The 19,456-nt window shown below is 43.6% G+C and overlaps 2 protein-coding genes across 9 annotated transcripts in view; one reads left to right on the forward strand and one right to left on the reverse strand.

Moving 5' to 3' along the window:
* Nucleotides 1–4,683: 4,683 nt before the first annotated feature.
* Nucleotides 4,684–9,041, reverse strand: MCFD2 (multiple coagulation factor deficiency 2, ER cargo receptor complex subunit). Its single transcript, XM_061367231.1, has 4 exons — nt 8,978–9,041; nt 8,118–8,266; nt 7,294–7,453; nt 4,684–6,131 (listed from the first exon to the last, which is right to left on the reverse strand). The coding sequence occupies exons 2-4, from the start codon at nt 8,258–8,260 to the stop codon at nt 6,000–6,002; spliced, it is 435 nt and encodes a 144-aa protein (XP_061223215.1). The 5' UTR covers nt 8,261–8,266; nt 8,978–9,041; the 3' UTR covers nt 4,684–5,999.
* A 571-nt stretch (nt 9,042–9,612) lies between these two features.
* Nucleotides 9,613–19,456, forward strand: part of TTC7A (tetratricopeptide repeat domain 7A) — a 166,500-nt gene continuing 156,656 nt past the window's right edge. For 4 of the 8 annotated variants that reach the window (XR_009727492.1, XR_009727491.1, XM_061367221.1 and 1 more), the window contains exons 1-3: nt 9,613–9,819; nt 12,309–12,472; nt 14,131–14,299. Coding sequence is in view for 5 of the 8 variants with exons in the window: in XM_061367221.1 (XP_061223205.1) it covers nt 9,663–9,819; nt 12,309–12,472; nt 14,131–14,299 (490 nt within the window). In the remaining 3 variants the exon portion in view is untranslated. Of the gene's footprint in view, nt 9,820–12,308; nt 12,473–14,130; nt 14,300–15,029; nt 15,087–19,456 lie in introns of those variants that run through there. The other 4 variants (XM_061367223.1, XM_061367222.1, XM_061367219.1 and 1 more) reach the window with 3 other exon arrangements.

Here is a 19,456-nt window from a genome sequence, read left to right on the forward strand (position 1 = left end):
AAACTGGAATATAGCTGGCTCAGTAAGAGTCTACAGAGATGATAAGGAGAAGAGGAAAGGCTTACAGCAGGGAGAGAGGAGGATGGTTTGTGATCTTGGAGAAAACTTCTCCAAGACCTGGAGCTGTGCACAGGCTGCCTGTGTTCAGCTCTCAGCTGTGGAACCCATCATAAGATACTTCTCCTCCCCATACAAGTCCACACAGATACTGACAGTCACAGTCACTGAGAGACAGGCTTTGAAGGAGAGGATCTAGGGAAGTCATTAGCTCTACCTTTCTATCCCAAGATCAAGTTACAATCATGTCACCCCAAGCCACAGTATCTTATTGTTAATATTGAAGTTTTGGCCCATGTCTAATCTAAATCTCCTAAGCAGTTTGGTTTATGCTTCTCTGTTTTATTCTTCCTGATCTTTCCACCAAGAACATGTTAGTTTCTTATTCTTTACAGTAGTTTTTTAGTTGAAGACTATTAACCTTCCTTCTTCTCAGATGTTACTTCTTCAGCAAAATCCCTGCATTTCTTTCAATCTTCCCTTATGTTTTCTGGACCTTTATCCACTTTTGCTGATCTCCTCTGGCCTTAAGTGGACTTAAGTGCAGTGCACTAAACAGGACACGGTCTTCCAGATGAATCTTTAACAGTGGGGATCAACCCACATGGACTCTTTCAGTCAAGACCCCTTTGACATCCTAATGTGAGGGCTTTGCCATTCGTATTCAGCTTGTTCCACTGTAGTCCCTGGATTTTCCTCTTGTGACTGGTACCTAGACAGGCAAAACCAGGTTGCTATTTCTGTGTAAACATGGTATCTTGCACTATCACATCACATCAGTTTTAGGTGACTTCTCTAAATATATCAAGATACTTTTAAATTATAATCTTTTAACATCTATAAAATCTGCAGTCCTTCCTTTAATAATCATACTTCATATTCCATCTTCTATGCCTTCAATGAAAGAACATCAAATAAAACTTGATATGGGACCAAAGCCCACAGAATTCCTTGCAAAACATGTGTATTTTGAGAGATCATGAAGGAATTACCCCATGGATACAGCTATCCAACTAGACTTGACCTCCTGCCCCTTCCCACAGCAGTTTCATTTAGATCACAGTTCACTAGGATATTATAGGAAATACTGCTAAAGGCCTTGCAAAATATTCAATTAAATAAATAAACTCAAGCTACGTGACATCTGCAGCCATGATTCCACCCTCTTTTAAGACTCCTAGATTGAAGCTGATCAGAGTTTGGCAACTGGAAAACAGCTAACTTCACTGGTTACTCTCTAAGCAGGTTTTGCAGACTTTAGGCTGAAATGTTATTCCTTTTTCCTGATAATAATTGCTTCATGTTGACCTTTTTAGTAAAGATTGATGTAAAAGGGAGGGGGGGGGAAGGATATAAAGCAATTTGGCTTCCTTAATGTCCTCTGCTGCTGGTACCCCCCGATCCTTGGGTAGTGGTCCAAACTTACCTTTGTTTTCCTCTTGCCACCTTAGCTGTAAAATGTCTTTTACTTCTGTTAAGTTTTGCAGGTTGCATCTTGTGCATTGTATCTTTACTACCTGCTTGCACCATCCTCCCCCAGTTTATGGATTATTGTGCTGGGCTCTCAACCAGCTGACCTAGTCTCTGCTTTACAGGTTTCTCTCTCTCTTATGCTCGTGGTCGATTAAATGGTTACGAATTAGCTGACTTCTGCTGAATTTCCTTACTTTCCTCTATAAGGGCAGAGGTTGTACTTAGTTTTTCACCAGCGTTTAAGGAAGTGACAGCTGTCCATAATTTGATTTTTACTTAATTAGCCTCTTGTGAGAGCTTCCCTACCCATTCTCTGAGTTCCTTGACATCTGCCTTCTTGAACTCTCCTGCTGTCAGTCACTCAGATCAAGTGGCAGAAGTTGACACTATGTTCAGTGCAGCACTGATTCCTTGTAAGATGTCATACAGGGCAGCAGGCTTTGAGTCGTATGTTACACTGCCCTCTACCTACATGTAGGTGCTGCTCAGCTGAGAAAGGCGCTGACAATTACAGTATGTCTTAGGCTTTAACTTAGGCTGCTGTTCAGAATTTAGCATAAAGAATAGGAAGAAAAGTGTAACTTCATAGAACCCATCTGTAAGTCAATAACTACCATTATAATGGAACTCACACGACATGGATCTGTGCAGATGAAATATCTAGAACGCAAATACCTTTCGATAATAGATAATCCAGACTAGGGTATGCAATGATCCTTGCCCTATCATTTTTACTGAAACCTTAGAACATTATGAAGCTGTTTCATGGCACAATGGGCAGTGAGACAGTAATGGGGGAGAGGAAGGAAAAAGCAGTAAGCTTCACCTTAAGCAAAAATGGCTGATCAGACCACACTGGACCTATGCCTTGTAAGAACAGCAACAGAAGCTCTTACTGATATTTAATGCAAAACTTGCAAGACTTCAGCTCCTAAACCCTTCTAATCTCTTTAATATTCATATAACGGTTTGGGTTGGAAAGGACCTTAAGATCATGTAGTTCCAACACCCTGCCATGGGCAAGGATGCCTCAAACTAGACCATGACACCCAAGGCTCTGTCCAATGTAATATTGAGACCACTGCAGATACCTCGTGGACCCTCTCATAGGTCAACCAGAGATGGTCAAGAAAGTCAGGCCAAGCCTGGTGCTTCTATTAGAAAGCCTTGTTGCACAATTATTTTTACTCACAATATAACAATGCCAGTTTGTTTACCATCACTTCAAGTCAATTTGGATTCCCTAAGCAATGATTATTGAAAGTAACGAGTCCTCGGGCATGGCCAATTTTTATGACAGGTGTAAATAAACAAGTGGACATCATACTGGCAATGTGGTGTTGGAAGACAAAGGAGCAAGCGTTGCCTGTAATCAGGCGGGTTAGCTATCTCCTTTCAGGTTAGCTAGGTACCACAGGGAAGGGATGTGCAGTGTCAGTGCGCTATCTAGTGGTTGTACCGATTATGACATGTTCCCTGTATTCCTGTTCTGCTTGTAAATTGTAGTATTAAAAAGTACTTTAGACAAAATGAGGATTTGGAAGTGTTCAACCGTTCCTTAATGAATCCAAGACATTTTGAGGCGATAGGTGATTCATGTAATAACAAAAGTAGCTAAGTCTGCATGGATATGCCAATAAAACTGCTCCTGGGCAGTCATTCTTGTCATTAATAGCATCCTGACAAGCACTGGGCAAGCAGCTGATTTTTCTCCTTCACATACAGACTATAATCTAGATTATGTAATAAAAACCTGCTCAATTTAGGAGTGCATCAAGAGCCAGTTTAAGTATTTTCTTTAACTGCTAGATTATGTAATATTTTGCAAGATAAAAGCAGATAATCTGGATACTTGAAACTGGGCAGAGTCCACAGTAATGGAGGGCCAGGTGTGTTCTAGTGGAGAAAACTAACCCCTCCCTTGGGATCGTAGTCTAGGAAGAGGTGAAGATCACACACAAGAGCATTCTCCCCACTTTCTGTTTCTGCCAGGCATGTAATTGACCTTCAGTAAATTATATAACCTTCTGCTATGTTATTTATCTGTGAAATTGAGATAGTACTGTACTGTGGAAGCTAGAACAGCTTTATAGTTGATGGGTACTTCAGCTGTAAAAATGCATTTCCTATATTATATAAATGAAATAGAAAATAATATATATATATGTGATCTATACCAGTATATTTAGGGTACAACTAGCACACGCTTAGTTACATTGCTCTCAGCAATTTTGCACTGGGCTCCTTAGTAATGGAGAAAGCTCCCTGGATAGCTGCTAAACCATTTATCTTCAAGTGCATTTAATTAAGTAAGTGTATTTGGTTTAGGAGGCTGAGTAAAGATGTGATGACGCAGGTTTCAGCTTGGGTGGTGTTTCTTGGACTGTTCTTTCCAGGAAAGAAGAAATTTTGTTTTGGTCTTTCCTCATGCATCATGAAATCCAAGGTGACAATTCTGCTCTCCGTTCTTGGTAAATAATTCTTCTATTTATAGATAAGGGTCTTTCTGAACCCTTTAAACCAAGTTTAAAATAGATGGTAAACCTTACCTACCTTTATCATATTTCTGATATAAAGCTTCTATGGGGCATGTCTTGCCACACAGGATACCAGTTAATAAATACGTATATAAATACACTGTATGTATGTGAAAGCACCCCACAGGTGGATGCTGGACTGCGTTTGATAAGACAACCATGACTTTTAGTACTGCATAAAAGTCAGTTTCTTGGTCTTGCTCTCCCATCCCAAATAATCCAAACCTCAGAGGCTTCTGCAATAAGTATGTAAGACTCAAGCAAATCTACAGGCAACCTGCTTTGAGTGCTGGAAGCCAAGGAGTTTAGCCTTTTCCCTCCTACCCACAATCATTTTCTATACTTTCTTCTGATTCAACATTCACTCCAGATCAATTACCCTGAAAAGAGATATTTAAAACAAAATTTAACTGAAAGAACTTTTGTTTTTAAGATGACTGCTACTAACAGAGATTGACCTAAAAACAGATCAGAAAATTAAGTACATGCCTCACTAGTACTTCAGCCTTGTGTGTCTAGGTCCAGAGTACATGAACCCTGCTTGTACAACCTGTATAACTCTGCCCCCAAAAGGCATCAAAATAATTAGTTCAAGAAAAAAGTCTGACACTTAAGAGTCATTGCACAAACATTTAAACAGAGGAAATAATTTCTTTTACAAATGTGTTTCTCTTGTATAAGAATAATTTTGTACAGAAAATAGCTCTTTATACATATTACAGAAATACATTGACATTTAGATTTTCTGTTAATGGATAATGATTGATTAAATGCAATTTAAGATTTTGGTTATGTTTTAGAGTCACCAAATGCCAATAGCACAGCAATACATCACTTCCCCAATATCCTTACAGTGCTTGACTTACTGAATATTGACTCAAGACAGCGAAAACATTCCTAGAACCATGTTAATCCGCAAACACTCAAGTACCTTCAAACTCTTAGTTACGAAATACCTCCTGAAACTATAATCATAATTTAAGTGTCAAGGACTATGAACTTAAACCTTAACAAGGCAGCATTACTTTCTCACCCAGATTATCCTGCTGACTAATACTGTAAAAACCAAATTGAACAGAAACTCTTGTATTAAACTGGTTTACTGTTACTGTGACCTTCAAAATGAGACAGCAGAAGCTACTCTAGTAAATGCTGTACAGCATTAATACAACATATGAATGTACTAAAAATACTTTCATTTTCTTAAGAAAACACCAGAGAAGGTAGAGGGGGAAAAAAATCAGTAAATTAAGATATAAAAAGTAAATCTGTGTAGGATGAGAAAAAAATTGAAAAACATGTATATATATTTATATGTGAAAAACAAGGGTATGCTAGGAAGTACGGATATTTCAAAATACAGGATTTCTTCAAAGACTGTGTTAGAAGTCCACAGGTATCATGTGGGCCTCAAACAGAAATGACATTCACTTTTCCTCTAAAATTGCTGTTTCAAGCACCTGTACTCACGTGCAAATTTCCTTTGTAATTAGTGGGAATGTAAAAACATTTGTCCTTGAAATACAACTATATGCAATAAACTTCTCTTGCTTACTGGGCATTTAGTAAGTTTAAATGGAAGATGTAAGCAAGAAAGTACTATATAACCCAAAGACACAAAAATATAAACTTAAGATTGTACGTGATCTCCTTAGTATTTATACACAGCTACTTAAGAGTTTGCCAGTGGTACCCTATGTGAGTAGTGTTGATGCTTCAATTCAAAGCATCAAAGATGAAGATTCAAAGTCAAACATTGCTCTTGCTCTGAGTTAGCCAGTCTCTTAACACATACAACTTTCAAATAAACTCATCTGGAACTGGTCCACCTCTCCTCACAGCACAGAGGTTGATATGAGACAGTAATGAATCACATTAGACTGGTTCACATTTCTATGTAGTTAGAAGGAGAAACAAGCCACCTGCAAAACCCTATTCCAGTGATTTTGCAAATTCTGCATAGTCAATGTATCCATCGTTGTTCTTGTCATCATCTCTTAAGACATCATCTATTAGACTAATCAGCTCCTCTTCTTTCATTGCCTGGGTATTCTCACCACCTTCCTACAAAAACCAAAACCACATGGAACAGTTTAGCAGTGTTTATTGTCTAGTGCACATGACAGGTTACTGACAACTAACTTTTTGTTAAGCTATGTTTGGTGTCTAATTCGGCACATTTTATGTAATCATTTATACCAGGATAAGCAACTTTTACCAGGTGCAAGCCTATGAAGTCCAAGTTCTCTGCACTGCAGAACAAGCACTCTGTATCTAGTTAATATTATTAGCCAAAGTTCTAAAAACCAAATAGCAGAGAGTATAATGATGGATAATAATCTAAGAGATGTATTCTTTATTTGGCTCTTGGTGTAGTATATACACTATAGATTCTATACAGGAGGGAAACATCTTCCTGTGTGCCAGAACTTGCAAAATGCAGAGCTGGACAGTAACAGAGTAGTGAAAAAAACCCAACACTAGCTCCAAGTCAGTAAAATTCTTAGTAACATTCCTTGCAAGCAAAGGGAAGATAAAGACGTGCCTTTACAGGTGGAACAGCAAGTCATTATTCTGTTCTCGGTTTCAGTCACAGGTGTAAACAGGAAGCTATGTTATCCTGAATTGTAACTTCCAAAAAGTCAGTATGAGATGGTGTACTAGTCATGTCTTCCTAATGATTGTATCTTCCTACCTTGTCCTTACATGTTCCTAGCTGGAAAGAGAATTCATGTTTAAAACAAAGGCTGACCATGTCTGGTTCTTCTAATTTTTTGCAAGAGGTCACTTACGGTTTGTGTAATCTCAGCAGTAACAGTTTGGAGTTGAGAACAGCAGCCTTAGAACCTCAAGCAGCATTATATCACATGCTATTTCTATAAGCCCTTGTGAGCATTATCCCCTTTTGGATTATTTTTAATTTCCTCCCATCCGTGCATACCAAAGTATCCCCTCTTGACAAACCATGTTCACTTTACAGTCCTTCTTCACTCCAAACTTTAAGCTATAATGGAGACTTCTGGAAAACTGCCATGTGCCATGAAAAGCTGCGATAAAGCTAGCACATTCATAAATCAAAACAATACTATGGGGGGGGGGGGAAATAACCTCTTACAGGCAACACTGTAACTGCACTGAAGATGTGCTGTAACTGTTCTACTGTAAACCATTTATAGAGAGTCAGAACTGTTTCCAAATACACATGCCAATACAAAATTTCACCTACCTCTTTGTGGACATGTGATATAGCAGTAGCAAGCTCTAACCCATCTAACAAATTATTGCCATCATAATCATGCATTTTGAAGTAATGAAGCTGCAGTTCTTGCGGAGACATCTCAGATTCTGGTTTCTCAATAACACCTTCCAAATGTTCCATGATGTGGCTAAGAAGAAAACCAAACAAACCTCATAACATAGCCATCAGTTAATATTTAATGCTCTGTTTACATCAAATTTAGTCTTTGATCAGACAGTCATGTACACAGGAAACATCGTATCTCTAAAAGCACCCCGGACAACTAAGACAACTGAAAGCTGCTGTTTTATACTATGATGAACGGGGTACAAAGGTTGGTTATTACAGGTGCTGTAGTAGCCTCTAATGCCTTAGATAGCTATTTCTATTTCTTCTGGCCTACTTAGCAGGTTATCAAAACAACTGAAGCAGTGCCCAGAATCTCCTCTGGCTGCCTTCCAAAGAGCAGGAACTGAAGGAAGAAGCAGGAAGAAGTAAATGAGAAAAAAATCCTCTCGCTCTACCTGTTCAGAATGTGTTTTTTGTCTACATTATGTTGATCTAGGTAAGCAGGACTCCTGTGAAAAAACTCTTTATAGTATGATTAAGGCTAGGTCCAGAGAGACCTTTCTAAGTCTGGTATCTCTACAAACTTACCAAACAAGTGTGTCTCATATTTGACTCTAGCCAGTCATACAAGATCCTGCGAAAAAGTGTGCCCTAGGCTTATGTCCAACTCGCATAACAAGACTTAAGAGATAAGCAAATCACTAAGAAGCAAAGTTTACATTTTTAGAACACAGAACACATACTCTTTATCTTGTACCAAGTTCTTATCCAGGCGAATATTTCCATGTTGACTCTCTCCTACGTGTTGCTCAGCTAGGGCAGAGATGATAAATGCAGCCAGAATGGAGAACAGCAAGCATATTCTAAAAATCCTTTGGGCCATCATGATCTCCTATAAATAGGAAAACATTAACCCCCCCCAAAAGAAAACAGGTGAAAAATGCAACTATTTTCAGCAGATTTACTGAGTGCTTAGAAATAACCCCACTGAGTACTACAGAATAACTTTCTCCATTTCAAGCACTCAGTAGCAAGTAGAAAACCAAAGAGCTCCAACAAGAATCTGTGCATCCCTACTTCAAAGAAGTACGCAGTAATTTTCAGAGAAAGACTTTCTTTCCCATGCAGCAAATGTGCATTCTTTAGCACTCCATGCGTCTTCATATAGCTTCCAGACAACCAGCCATGCCTGCGTCTTCATACAGCTTCCACACAACCAACCATGCCAGCCCCACAGCTATGGCAGCAAAGGCCGCTTGCGGCAGCAAAGGGGCTGCATCAAATTAGTGGCTCTATTAGTGGATCTGCACTAAACACCACACAGCTCTAGAAGGCTAATTGCAGCGCTCGCTTCCCAAGCAAGCGACTCGTTAAAGCATGTCTGCGAGGTGAGCAAAGCAGCGACTGCAGGCCCGGCTTCTCTCTCCCGTCTCCCGTCTCCCGTCTCCCGTCTCCCGTCTCCCGTCTCCCGTCTCCCGTCTCCAGCACACACGATGAAGCAGTGCCGCAGGCCCTGACAGCCGCCCCTGCCGCGCTGACCTCCCGCCCTCCCATGCCGCAGCGCACACCGCCCCAGCCGCCGTGCCACCGGCAGGGTACTCACCGTGCTTCCCGGCGCCAGTGCCCGCTGTGTCGGTGCGGCGGAGCAGAGCGCGCCGCAGCCAGGCCACCATGCCCGGCGTCACCCCTGACCCGGAGGGCGCACGTACGCACGCACGCACGCACCCACGCGCGCGCTCCCGCCCCGCCCGCCCATTGGTTGCGCCCCTCCGCTGGGCGGGGCCGGCCTCACCGCTCCGGGAGCTCCACGTGGAGCCCTGGTGGAGCCACCGGGGATCGCCCCTCCCAGCACCGGGCACCGGTCACCGGTCACTGCCCTGCCAGGCCCGGTCCCGCCCGAAGGAGCGGCTGAGCCCCGTGCGCCCCTCCGCTGTTACCCTCCGTTCTGCGCATACTGTTCTATTCGCATTCCCCTCTCACCACACGTCAGGGGGCTCGAAGTGGCTAATGACGGGAGCCTGGCGTTCAGCCGGCTTCCGAGAGCCTTACCCGGGGAGCAGCGCCCCACGTCTTTCCCGCACAGAGCCCCGGGGCTTCACCGGCGGGGCCAGCGCTTCTCAGGCCTGAGGGCAGCCGGCTGGGGGCCGCCCCCGTGGCGGGTCGCGGTGCCGGGGCAGCCCCAGTGTGGAGGGGCCGCCAGGAACCTGGTCCCGCGATCCCGCACCGCCGCACGCACCCCCCCGGTGCTACCGCCGGGCGGGGCGGGGAGGGGCGGGGCCGGCATTAAGATGGCGGCCAGGGGGTTGCACTCCCACGTGAAGCTGGAGGGGGAGATCGAGCGGTGCCGGGCGGAGGGACAGTGGGCGCAGCTCCGGCACCTGGCCCAGCAGCTGCTGCCGCCGGCTCGGACCCCGCGCAAGGCGGCGGGGGGCGCGCAGGACGCCGGTAAGCGGGGCAGAGGAGCTGCTGTTACCGCAACCCCCGGGGCGTGGGGTGGCTGGTGGCTCCGTGCCTGATGCGGGCGGGAGCTGCGGCTGCCCCGCGTCCCAGGGTTGCGGGAGAGAGCAAGGAGGTGCTGGCGCGGGTTGCGGGGTGTTGCCCGGTGTCCCCCCGTAGGCTCCCTGACCCCGGTGGAGCCCAGGAAGCCGCGTTCAGGAAGATAACGCTGTTTCCTCGTGTCAGTGCTTCCGAGTCCGCAGGGCTGCGAGGGGAAGCGCAGTGCTTGGAGGGGTCGGAGGGGAGGAAAGGGAGGCAACGTTTTCTCGGTGCCGTGCCGCTGCGCTCGGTGGCTCTCTTGGGTTTAGCATCCTCGGCTGCGCTGCGCGCAGGCTCCCCACCGAAATCCTTCCTTTTTGTTTCTTTTCACCATCTCGATGTGTGTGATGCTGAGTCCCTCTTGCTCCCTTCCCCACCCTGTTCTGGGTGCCTTTGCTTTATATCCCTCCATTTCTGAAGGGAACTGATTTCTGTAAAGGCTTGGGCTCACCCGAGCATCCTTATACATATGAGATGGATTTCATAAATAAACATATCTTTTTTGCCTGTTAACAGCACATTACTTTGCTTCCTTTTAAATGAAATCGGTTGTACGAAGTAAGGCAGCCTAACTTTCTAACTAATAGTTAGAAATACAAAACTCTGTGTAGTCAACAGCAGTTAAGTTGTGAAAGGACCGAATCCTCTCTACTGTATTGGTACCAGAGTCTCCGCCGCTGAAGTCGGAGGAGCTAATTGTATGAATAACCCACTTCTTCAGAGGAGCGTTTCTAGCATGTGGCCCTAGCATTAACTGAAGCTTGAGATGTTGTTAGCTGAAGACAGTTATCTATGAGGCTTTCCAAGTGTATACGTGCCACAGATCAAGCCCTGTGCTGAGAACAACACAGCTAAACTGAACTTTAGTCAGGTTTCATCAGCGCTTCCCAGGTGCAGAGATCATCATGCGGTTTGGGGGCATTAATAGTTGAAGAGTTCATATTAGTTGGTCGCTTGTAATTAACGTGCACAACAACATTCTGATTGCTGTAAAAACATCGTTTGTTAAATTGCTGCTATGTCATCATAACATGCTAGTTATGACAGAGTAATGCTTTGCTGTTCCTACAGAGCGTTTCTTCCAGCAAGGGACTAGCAGCAGTTTTGTGTTTCCAGAAACACAGCAGTGTATCTTGATGGGGTCTTTTTAATAGTAGTATTTGCTTTGAAAGACTGTATATTTATTTCTTAATTGCATATGGTCTTGTGTAAGTCCTTAAGTTTGTGATTACATGAAAGCTCTCCAGTGTTGTATAGAAATGATTGCGTGTGAGGTTGGAGGAGAAATGTGCTTGGATATTTACACTTCCAATTTCAGGTACCTATGCTTTGCACAAGTTAGTTGTAGACCTGCAATTGGACAGGAGGTGCTGTGGTTCTTATTTGATACGCAACTAAACACAGTTCAACAAGGAAGTCTAAAGCAGCTCCAAGGTGATTCTTAATGCCAAATGTAGCATATAGGTAGTAAGTGGGGATAAGTTGTCCCATGGACTGGAAATACAGAAATTGATACACTGTCATGTTTCCTGCTTTCTGCAGTTTTAGACTTTGAAATGTGAAGCATACATGAAATGTAGGGCTTGGCTCTTTGATTTATGAAGATTTGCTTGCCCTTGTTGACTCACTAGTCAGCTGATTGAGGTACTATTATGAATAAAAGAACTGCAGAACTGGACTCATCATGCAGGAACTCCAAGTGCACTGGCAGATGAAACTTCTTTTTCGGCATATGATTGCAGCATCGCATGATGCTTCGTCCTGTATCCAGTGCTACTACCTGAGTCTGAGTTTCTCTTCACACTGGAACGGTAAACAGGAAGGGATTTTAATGTAGAAAGTATTTTACGTGGTGTGTTAGTTATGTCACTGGATCAAGCTTTGTGTGTCTTTAGTCATGGATATGTAAAATGTGTCAAAATTCTCTATTTTTACCCTTTTTGTGAACTTTCAGGAGGATCTTAAAAGCGTCTGCTGTGGTTACTGTTCTGCAGTGAAATCCATGGCTTATCTGTAGTCCAAAGCATGTGTTTCATACCTGTGTATTTATAAACCTAGAGCGTGCACTTAAATGTTTGCAGAGAGTGATCTTATAGTTTTGAAAGTGAGTTTTGTGATGAAAATTCTTAACTGTTATAACAAAAATCAGCTGCATTGTCAGAGGATCAAAGGATTCGCTGGGGAAAATTTTCAAGTTAAAAGGAAATGCCATTTCATTTTTTTCACAGGAAAGGTACTGTTTCCAACAGCTGGAAGTTAATGGAACTTTTTTCTTTCTGCGAGTTCTTCTTTATCCTCTCATTTGAGTTACTATTTGTGTGTTGTCTTGTTTTTGTAAGGCTATTTATCAGCAGTATGACACTAAGCAATGTTTCTTCTCTGTTGGTATGTGCTTTCAGAGGACTATGGGAATATGCTACTTGCAGAGGCTCTGCTGGAAGAATGTCTGAAGGAAAACTTTGCCAAACTGAAGGACTCCATTCCACTGACAGAGAAGAATGAGCCAAAACTGAGTGAAGCTAAACAGCATCTGACCAGTATCTTAAGCAGAGGAAAACTAAGAGTAAGCAGGCTCTGTTGTAATTCCTGCCACCTGGATGCTTCTTTCATATGATTATTAGTCTGATACAAAGTGGTGTTGTTGCCTGTTCATATCCCTGTATGTACAGTGTAGGTATTACTAGTGGATTGGTAATTTGGTACCTCTTTGCAGTGTCTTCTGCTGGAATGCTTGCTTTCTTCATGTGCAAACAAATTATCTGCTTCAAGTATGTATCCGGTTTATTTGTTTTGTTATGGATCCAGTTTATTTGTTTTGTTACCTATCCAGTTTATTTGTTTTGTTAGAAAGAAGCAGGATAAATACTGAGGACTTCCCTGGGGTGGTAGGGCATGGCCACATAACGGTGCTGTCAGGCTAGCACAGCTCAATGATCTACTGCTGCTCCCGGTCTGAGGGAATTGTGTCAGCTCTGCATCAGAGGTAAAACATACAGCGAGCTGCTGTCAGGCACTTCAGGTTGGGCTGTGAGTTCAGGACTGCAGCCTTGTGCTGCTTTCAGTCTATGCCAGAGAAGTTACACAAAGTTATGCGTTTATTTTGTGGCCTGGGTGCAGCTCGGTCGCGGATCTCCAGGAGTGTTTTAAGACTGCCTCCTGCTGTGTTGGTGTTCTTGGGCACACAGTTGCATAACTGGTTTTAAAATGATCATGAATTACAACAGTCCGTGTCAGACTTGGGTTGCTTTTGGTCCTGAAACTTACAGCCTAGTTAGCTTGGATGTGTGATGCTGTACTTTCACCATGTTAATTCCCAGGAAGCAAGAGTGCAGCAGCTTCTTCTGGGAGAGTTGCTTGTTCTTAACTTCTTGGAAATCAACATATTTCAGAAGTAAAAAGGAGAGGGGGGAGGAAGCAGAGTCCATCCAACCCTCTCTCTTTATAGTTTAGCCTCAGCTGTATGGAATGACTGAGTTCTTCCAGGTTTTACTGTTAAGTTTGGCTGCATGAATTGCCATTACTATTCCTTTGTTAGTGGTGACTGGGCTACTCGTGCAGCATTGACCCTGTGTTGACTGCATGTATTTAAAAAGAAAAAAGAACTATGAGTATGAAGTCTGTCCAAAGCATAAAAAGAGTCTGAACAGATGTATTTAAGTGAAATATTTCTTGTTACACAGATGTGCACACATGTTTTCACTCCTTGAGAAATTGAATAGATTTTAGGAATAGCAGGCATGTCTTCTGTTTTTCTACCTTTGCCTGAAAATTATTTTGATAACTTACGGAAATTTGAGTGCTTTCTTGCGATACAAATTAAATGTAGAGTGGGAAGGGGAGCACTTGACTAAAAAGTGATGCCTTCTGCCTAGCTTAAAAGCAGGGGAATTTCTTGATGTGTATATAGCTAGTTCTGACAATGCCAGGCTTTTATGTGCTACCTGTGGCTGGTGAATCAATAGAGTAGTTCATATGAAACCAGAGAGGTGGCTTGCAAGCTGTGTGCTTCCAAACTGAGCTTCAGAGTAGTTGCCTGACCTTTGTTGCTTGCTGTTCTTGTGAGCATAGCCCTAAGAGCTCCACTTAAATCCTTCCTGCTCTGCCCTACTCTAACAGTGTTGAGAGGAAAGCATTACAAATCTGCTTGATTTGTTCTGAAGTACCTCATTCTTGTTATCTGGTATTTTGCCATGTAAACACTCTTTTCCCACTCTGTTTCAGCCTAAGTATATGACAGAAGCTATGCTGATCATAGGAAAGCTTCATTATGTGGAGGGATGCTACAGAGATGCCATCAGCATGTATGCAAGAGCAGGAATTGATGACCTCTCAACAAAAGATGAACCTCTGTACATGCTGCGTCTGGTAACTGAGGCCTTTGTTATAAAAGGTAAAAGACCACATGTGTGTATTGGAAATGTGCTGTGTTTAGACTGAAGTTGAAGGTGGTTTCTAATTTGGTTGCAGCAGAAGTAGGGCAATGTTGTATGCTTTAGGAAATCCTACTGTGTATGGTTTGTAGTTTAAACTTAAAGGCATTGTGGAGTCTTAGCCCATGGTTTTTAAACTTGGCTGGCTTGTAAAGAAATGCTTGAAATTGAAAATCTTGTGGTAACTGTTGACTGTAAGTCAGCAACACACTTGAGCTTGTGTATCCGATTTGGGAAAGTCTAAATCGGGAACCCATCAGAACTGGGGCCTCTCCTTTCTCTTTGGAAGAGTTCATGTATTTGAAAACCTTTATGATTTCTATGAATAAAGCAAGAATGATGCTTCCAAGTTTTAAACTCTGGGCTAACAGAATATGTGCTTTTAAAGCAGGTAGTATATTTTTGCAGTGCATGTCACACAGTATCAGACCTTATGTGCAAACAGGAATCTCTCCTCCCCCTTGTAATTCTACGAACATTGCAGTGTTTGAGAAATCCTAATAAAAGCTGCTTCTATGGGTAATGAAATTGCGTTTCTTTCCATTTTGAGTGGGGGGAAAGGAAGACCCTAGTCATTTTTTTGGCTTGGGGGGAAAAAAGATCAGTAATCTTCTCCTTCATTTGCTTTCAGTTCCTTTATAAATGTTGCTCAAGTACTGCTACCTATCTACTGCTTTCTACTCTTTTCAGCATGTCCACCAGCTATTTAGGTGAATGAGAGCTCTGATGATCAGATACCTTCAACTGGTATGTAAAAGAGTGAAACCCAAAATCAACCCAAAATACTGTTTGACTAGGCTGCTAGTTTTGCTGATAATAATTTGAGTGTTTCATGATCTCACACAGTCATTCAGCTCTTTTAAAAACCTGTTAGTGCTGCTTTGCTTGCTTTGATTTTGTTTTCTGTGGCACTGGTTGAATCTGCTTCATTAATGAGCTTCTGTGGAGCAAGACTGACTTACTTGTAGCTCACACTAACACTTGCACAGTGCAGAGGAGCAAGTAACTGCTAGTGCATTCATAGCAGTGTATTTTAGAGTAACTATTCGTGCACTCCAGAGTCTGAAGGAGATGCAGTGTCCTCACTGGAAACTGCAGAAGGCCCTTGGTGAGATGTGAATACAATGATAAGGTATGCATGATCACTGATGGAATAACACTGTTCCTGTGAGGTCTCTGACTACCTTATTTGTATATGAAGATACTGGGGGTAGAGGTGTTTGCCTCAGAGGATCAGGTTGTAATTTTTTCTCCCGTGTGTTTTAGCATGGAATGTAGCTATTGTGTTGTCCCTGTGTTTGTGTATAAACTGTAAGGAGCCCCTGCCTTTGCAGAGCAACCTTTGTGCTATTACTGTTCCACAGTTTGTATTCTCCATGATGATTATTTTCAGATCAGTCAAGATATCAAAGGTGTAGTACGTCACTCAGTATGGTGTCTAGCAGAGTAGAGCTTGTCCAGCTGAGTTTGGAGAGGGTGCTCACTGCGGTATCACTGTTCCCCAGTGCCATGTGCTCCGCCTTACAGTCTTAGAGAAATAAGCCCTTAAATGTTAGAAATTTGTGCAGGTAGCTATGGTAATAAAGTGTGGATTTAAATTTTCATTTCAAAACTTGTCTGTCCAGGATACATCTTGCAGGGCAAGTAACAGCACACAGTTGAATCGTTTAAAATTCATTTACGCTGAAGGTTTTTCTTATTGATCCATGCAATATTACTGCCTTTGGTTGAACTACTGGTTGCTTACACAAGCTGAAACCTTCTTTGAAGATGCTCTTGAGCATCGCTGTTAGTAAAATTTTTGCAGGGATTGCTTAGGCAACAGTCCAGGAAAGCTACAGTCCAGGCTTTATTTCAAGGCAGAACTTGGGTTCTCCACTTAATTGCTTATTCCCATTTTCAGTAATGGAAGAAGGCAGTTGGTTTAATACAATATCCTTGTCCATCCGGAATTAAACACCATAACTTTGTATCACTTCATGGTATGAACCTGAAACCACCTTGGTTTTGTGTAGCTAGTACTGCTGGGTTGTGCCTGCATGCAGAATGACAGTAGGTTCTCAAACACTTGAGGTTATGCTGGAGAGGTCATGGAAGAAAGGTGAAATGAGAGGTACTAACACTTTTACTGTGAATAAGAGCTCTCTACAGATGAAGCCAGTGATAGAAATGAAATGTGAACCAGCAAAATTGAGTTTGCTTTTTTTTAGAGCACCTTTTAAGCTCTGCAGTACTGAAGGTTGGATATTGAGCTAAATCTCTGGGGTCTTCCTCTGAAGGTCCATAGCATGTAATAGATTCATATTATGGTAAGAAGCAATGTGCGTTTGCACCCTTGTAATTGGACTGCAGAAGTTGGATAGGGAAAATGTTTCTTGCTTGTCTTGCTCAGACTTCCACCCGTGGTGAGCAGCAAGCAGGAAATGTTGAGGTTCTTTACACATGGAGGAATTTGAGCAGTTGACAAGTTACAGGAGAAATGGCAGAGGGCAAGACTGTTCCAGTTTCTCGACTGACTGCTTCTGCTTGTTTCTAAATCCCTGCATTGAAAAGAGAGGAGAAGTTGTGCGAGTGCTGTGAGTAGAGCTCTGACGACAGTTTGATTTGTCATTATGACTAATCTTAATCTCTGTACTTAGTTAATAGGTAATTGGTCTGTACTCGTCTCCTTCCTCATCATCTTCTGTGAAGTTAATTCCTTAAAAGCTCTGCTCAGTTCACAGTACTCAGGCGATCTCTGATGCAAGCAGTTCTGTTTGTTGCATAAAACAGTGAGTCTGGCGTGGAGGAACTCCCTGTGTCCACCATATCATCTGTCGGGCCAGGCACTAGTCTTCCTCCATTTAGAGTGGGGTAGCCTGGAGATACATAACTATCTAGCCTGGAGATACATAGCTATCTAAATCTGTGCAGTGATGACGGGTTGCAAATGATATCTGTCTGGTTTTCTAGTGAGTTAAAGCTTTAATACTCCCACTGCCTCTTTTTGTCAAAGAATCATAGAATAGTTAGGGTTGGAAAGGACCTTAAGATCATCCAGTTCCAACTGCCCTGCCATGGGCAGGGACACCTCACACTAATCCATGTCACCCAAGGCTTTGTCCAGCCTGACCTTGAACACCGCCAGGGATGGAGCATTCACAACTTCCCTGGGCAACCCATTCCAGTGCCTCACCACCCTAACAGTAAAAAACTTCTTACCTATATCTAATGTAAACTTCCCCTGTTTAAGTTTTCACCTGTAACCCCTTGTCCTACAACTACAGTCCCTAATCAAGAGTCCCTCCCCAGCATCCCTATAGGCCCCCTTCAGATACTGGAAGGCTGCTATGAGGTCTTCATGCAGCCTCCTCTTCTCCAGGCTGAACAGCCCCAACTTTCTCAGCCTACTTCCATACAGGAGGTGCTCCAGTCCCCTGATCATTCTCGTGGCCTCCTCTGCGCTTGTTCCAACAGTTCCATGTCCTTTTTATGTTGAGGACACCAGAACTGCACACAATACTCCAAGTGAGGTCTCATGAGAGCAGAGTAGAGGGGCAGGATCACCTCCTTCGACCTGCTGGTCACGCTCCTTTTGATGCAGCCCAGGATACGGTTGCTTTCTGGGCTGCAAGCGCACACTGAAGCTGGCTCATGTTCATTTTCTCATCAACCAGCACCCCCAAGTCCTTCTCTGCAGGGCTGCTCTGAATCTCTTCTCTGCCCAGCCTGTAGCTGTGCCTGGGATTGCTCTGACGCAGGTGTAGGACCTTGCACTTGGCATGGTTAAACTTCATGAGGCTGGCATCAGCCCACCTCACAAGCGTGTCAAGGTCCCTCTGGATGGCATTCCTTCCCTCCAGCGTATCAACCGAACCACACAGCTTGGTGTCATCGGCAAACTTGCTGAGGGCGCACTCAATCCCACTGTCCATGTCAGCGACAAAGATGTTGAACAAGACCGGTCCCAACACCGATCCCTGAGGGACACCACTCGTTACTGGTCTCCAGCGACATTGAGCCATTGACCACAACTCTTTGTGTGTGGCCATCCAGCCAGTTCTTTATCCACCGAGTGGTCCATTCATCAAATTGATGTCTCTCCAATTTAGAGACAAGGATGTCGTGTGGGACAGTGTCGAACGCTTTACACAAGTCCAGGTAGATGACATCAACTGCTCTACCCCTGTCCATCAGTTCTGTAGCCCCATCATAGAAGGCCACCAAATTGGTCAGGCAGGATTTCCCCTTAGTGAAGCCATGCTGGCTGTCACCAAGCACCGTGTTGATTTTCATGTGCCTTAGCATGCCTTCCAGGAGAATCTGCTCCAAGTTTTTGCCAGGCACAGAGGTGAGACTGACTGGTCTGTAATTCCCCGGGTCATCCATTCTCCCCTTCTTGAAAATGGGGGTTATATTTCCCTTTTTCCAGTCATTGGGAACTTCACCTGACTGCCATGATTTTTAAAATACGATGGCCAGTGGCTTAGCAACTTCATTCGCCAGCTCCTTCAGAACCTGCAGATGGATTTCATCAGGTCCCATGGACTTGTGTACATTCACGTTTTTAAGATGGTCTCGAACCAGATCCTCTCCTACAGTGGGCCCAAGGTCTTCATTCTCACAGTCCCTGCATCTGCCTTCCAAGGCTTGGGTGGTGTGGTCGGAGCATTCGCCAATGAAGACTGAGGCAAAGAGGTCATTGAGAACTTCAGCCTTCTCCAAACCCAGTTCTCCTAATAGCTTTGTGAGGGGGCCTATGTTGTCCCTAGTCTGTCCTTTATTCACTACGTACCTATAGAATCCCTTCCTGTTAACCTTAACAACCCTAGCCAAGTTTAATTCTAGCTGGGCCTTAGCTTTCCTAACCTGGTCCCTAGCTTCCCCGACAACATCCCTGTACTCTTCCCAGGCTACCTGTCCTTGCTTCCACCTTTTATAAGCTTATTTCCCCCCCCCCCGCCCCCCCAAGTTTCCTCAGCAGCTCCTTATCCATCCAAGGAGGTCTCCTGGCCCTCCTGCCACGCTTCCTTCTAGTTGGGATGCAACACTCCGGAGCTTGTAGCAGGTGATCCTTGAATATCAACCAAGAGTCTTGGCCCCCCCTGCCCTCTAGAGCTATATCCCATGGAACCTTA

The sequence above is a fragment of the Neopsephotus bourkii genome, unplaced genomic scaffold (genome assembly GCF_033783945.1).
Source record: "Neopsephotus bourkii isolate Nb327-2 ecotype Australia unplaced genomic scaffold, CSIRO-AGI_Nbou_v1 NB_1373, whole genome shotgun sequence".
Lineage (NCBI taxonomy): Eukaryota > Metazoa > Chordata > Aves > Psittaciformes > Psittacidae > Neopsephotus > Neopsephotus bourkii.

Excerpts from the sequence above, each read along its gene's own strand:
- MCFD2 (XM_061367231.1), bottom strand. The coding sequence starts at position 8,260 with ATGATGGCCCAAAGGATTTTTAGAATATGCTTGCTGTTCTCCATTCTG. Across the intron at positions 7,454-8,117 it reads AACTTGGTACAAGATAAAGA|CCACATCATGGAACATTTGG; the intron begins GTATGTGTTCTG and ends TTTTCTTCTTAG. Across the intron at positions 6,132-7,293 it reads TATCACATGTCCACAAAGAG|GAAGGTGGTGAGAATACCCA; the intron begins GTAGGTGAAATT and ends TGGTTTTTGTAG.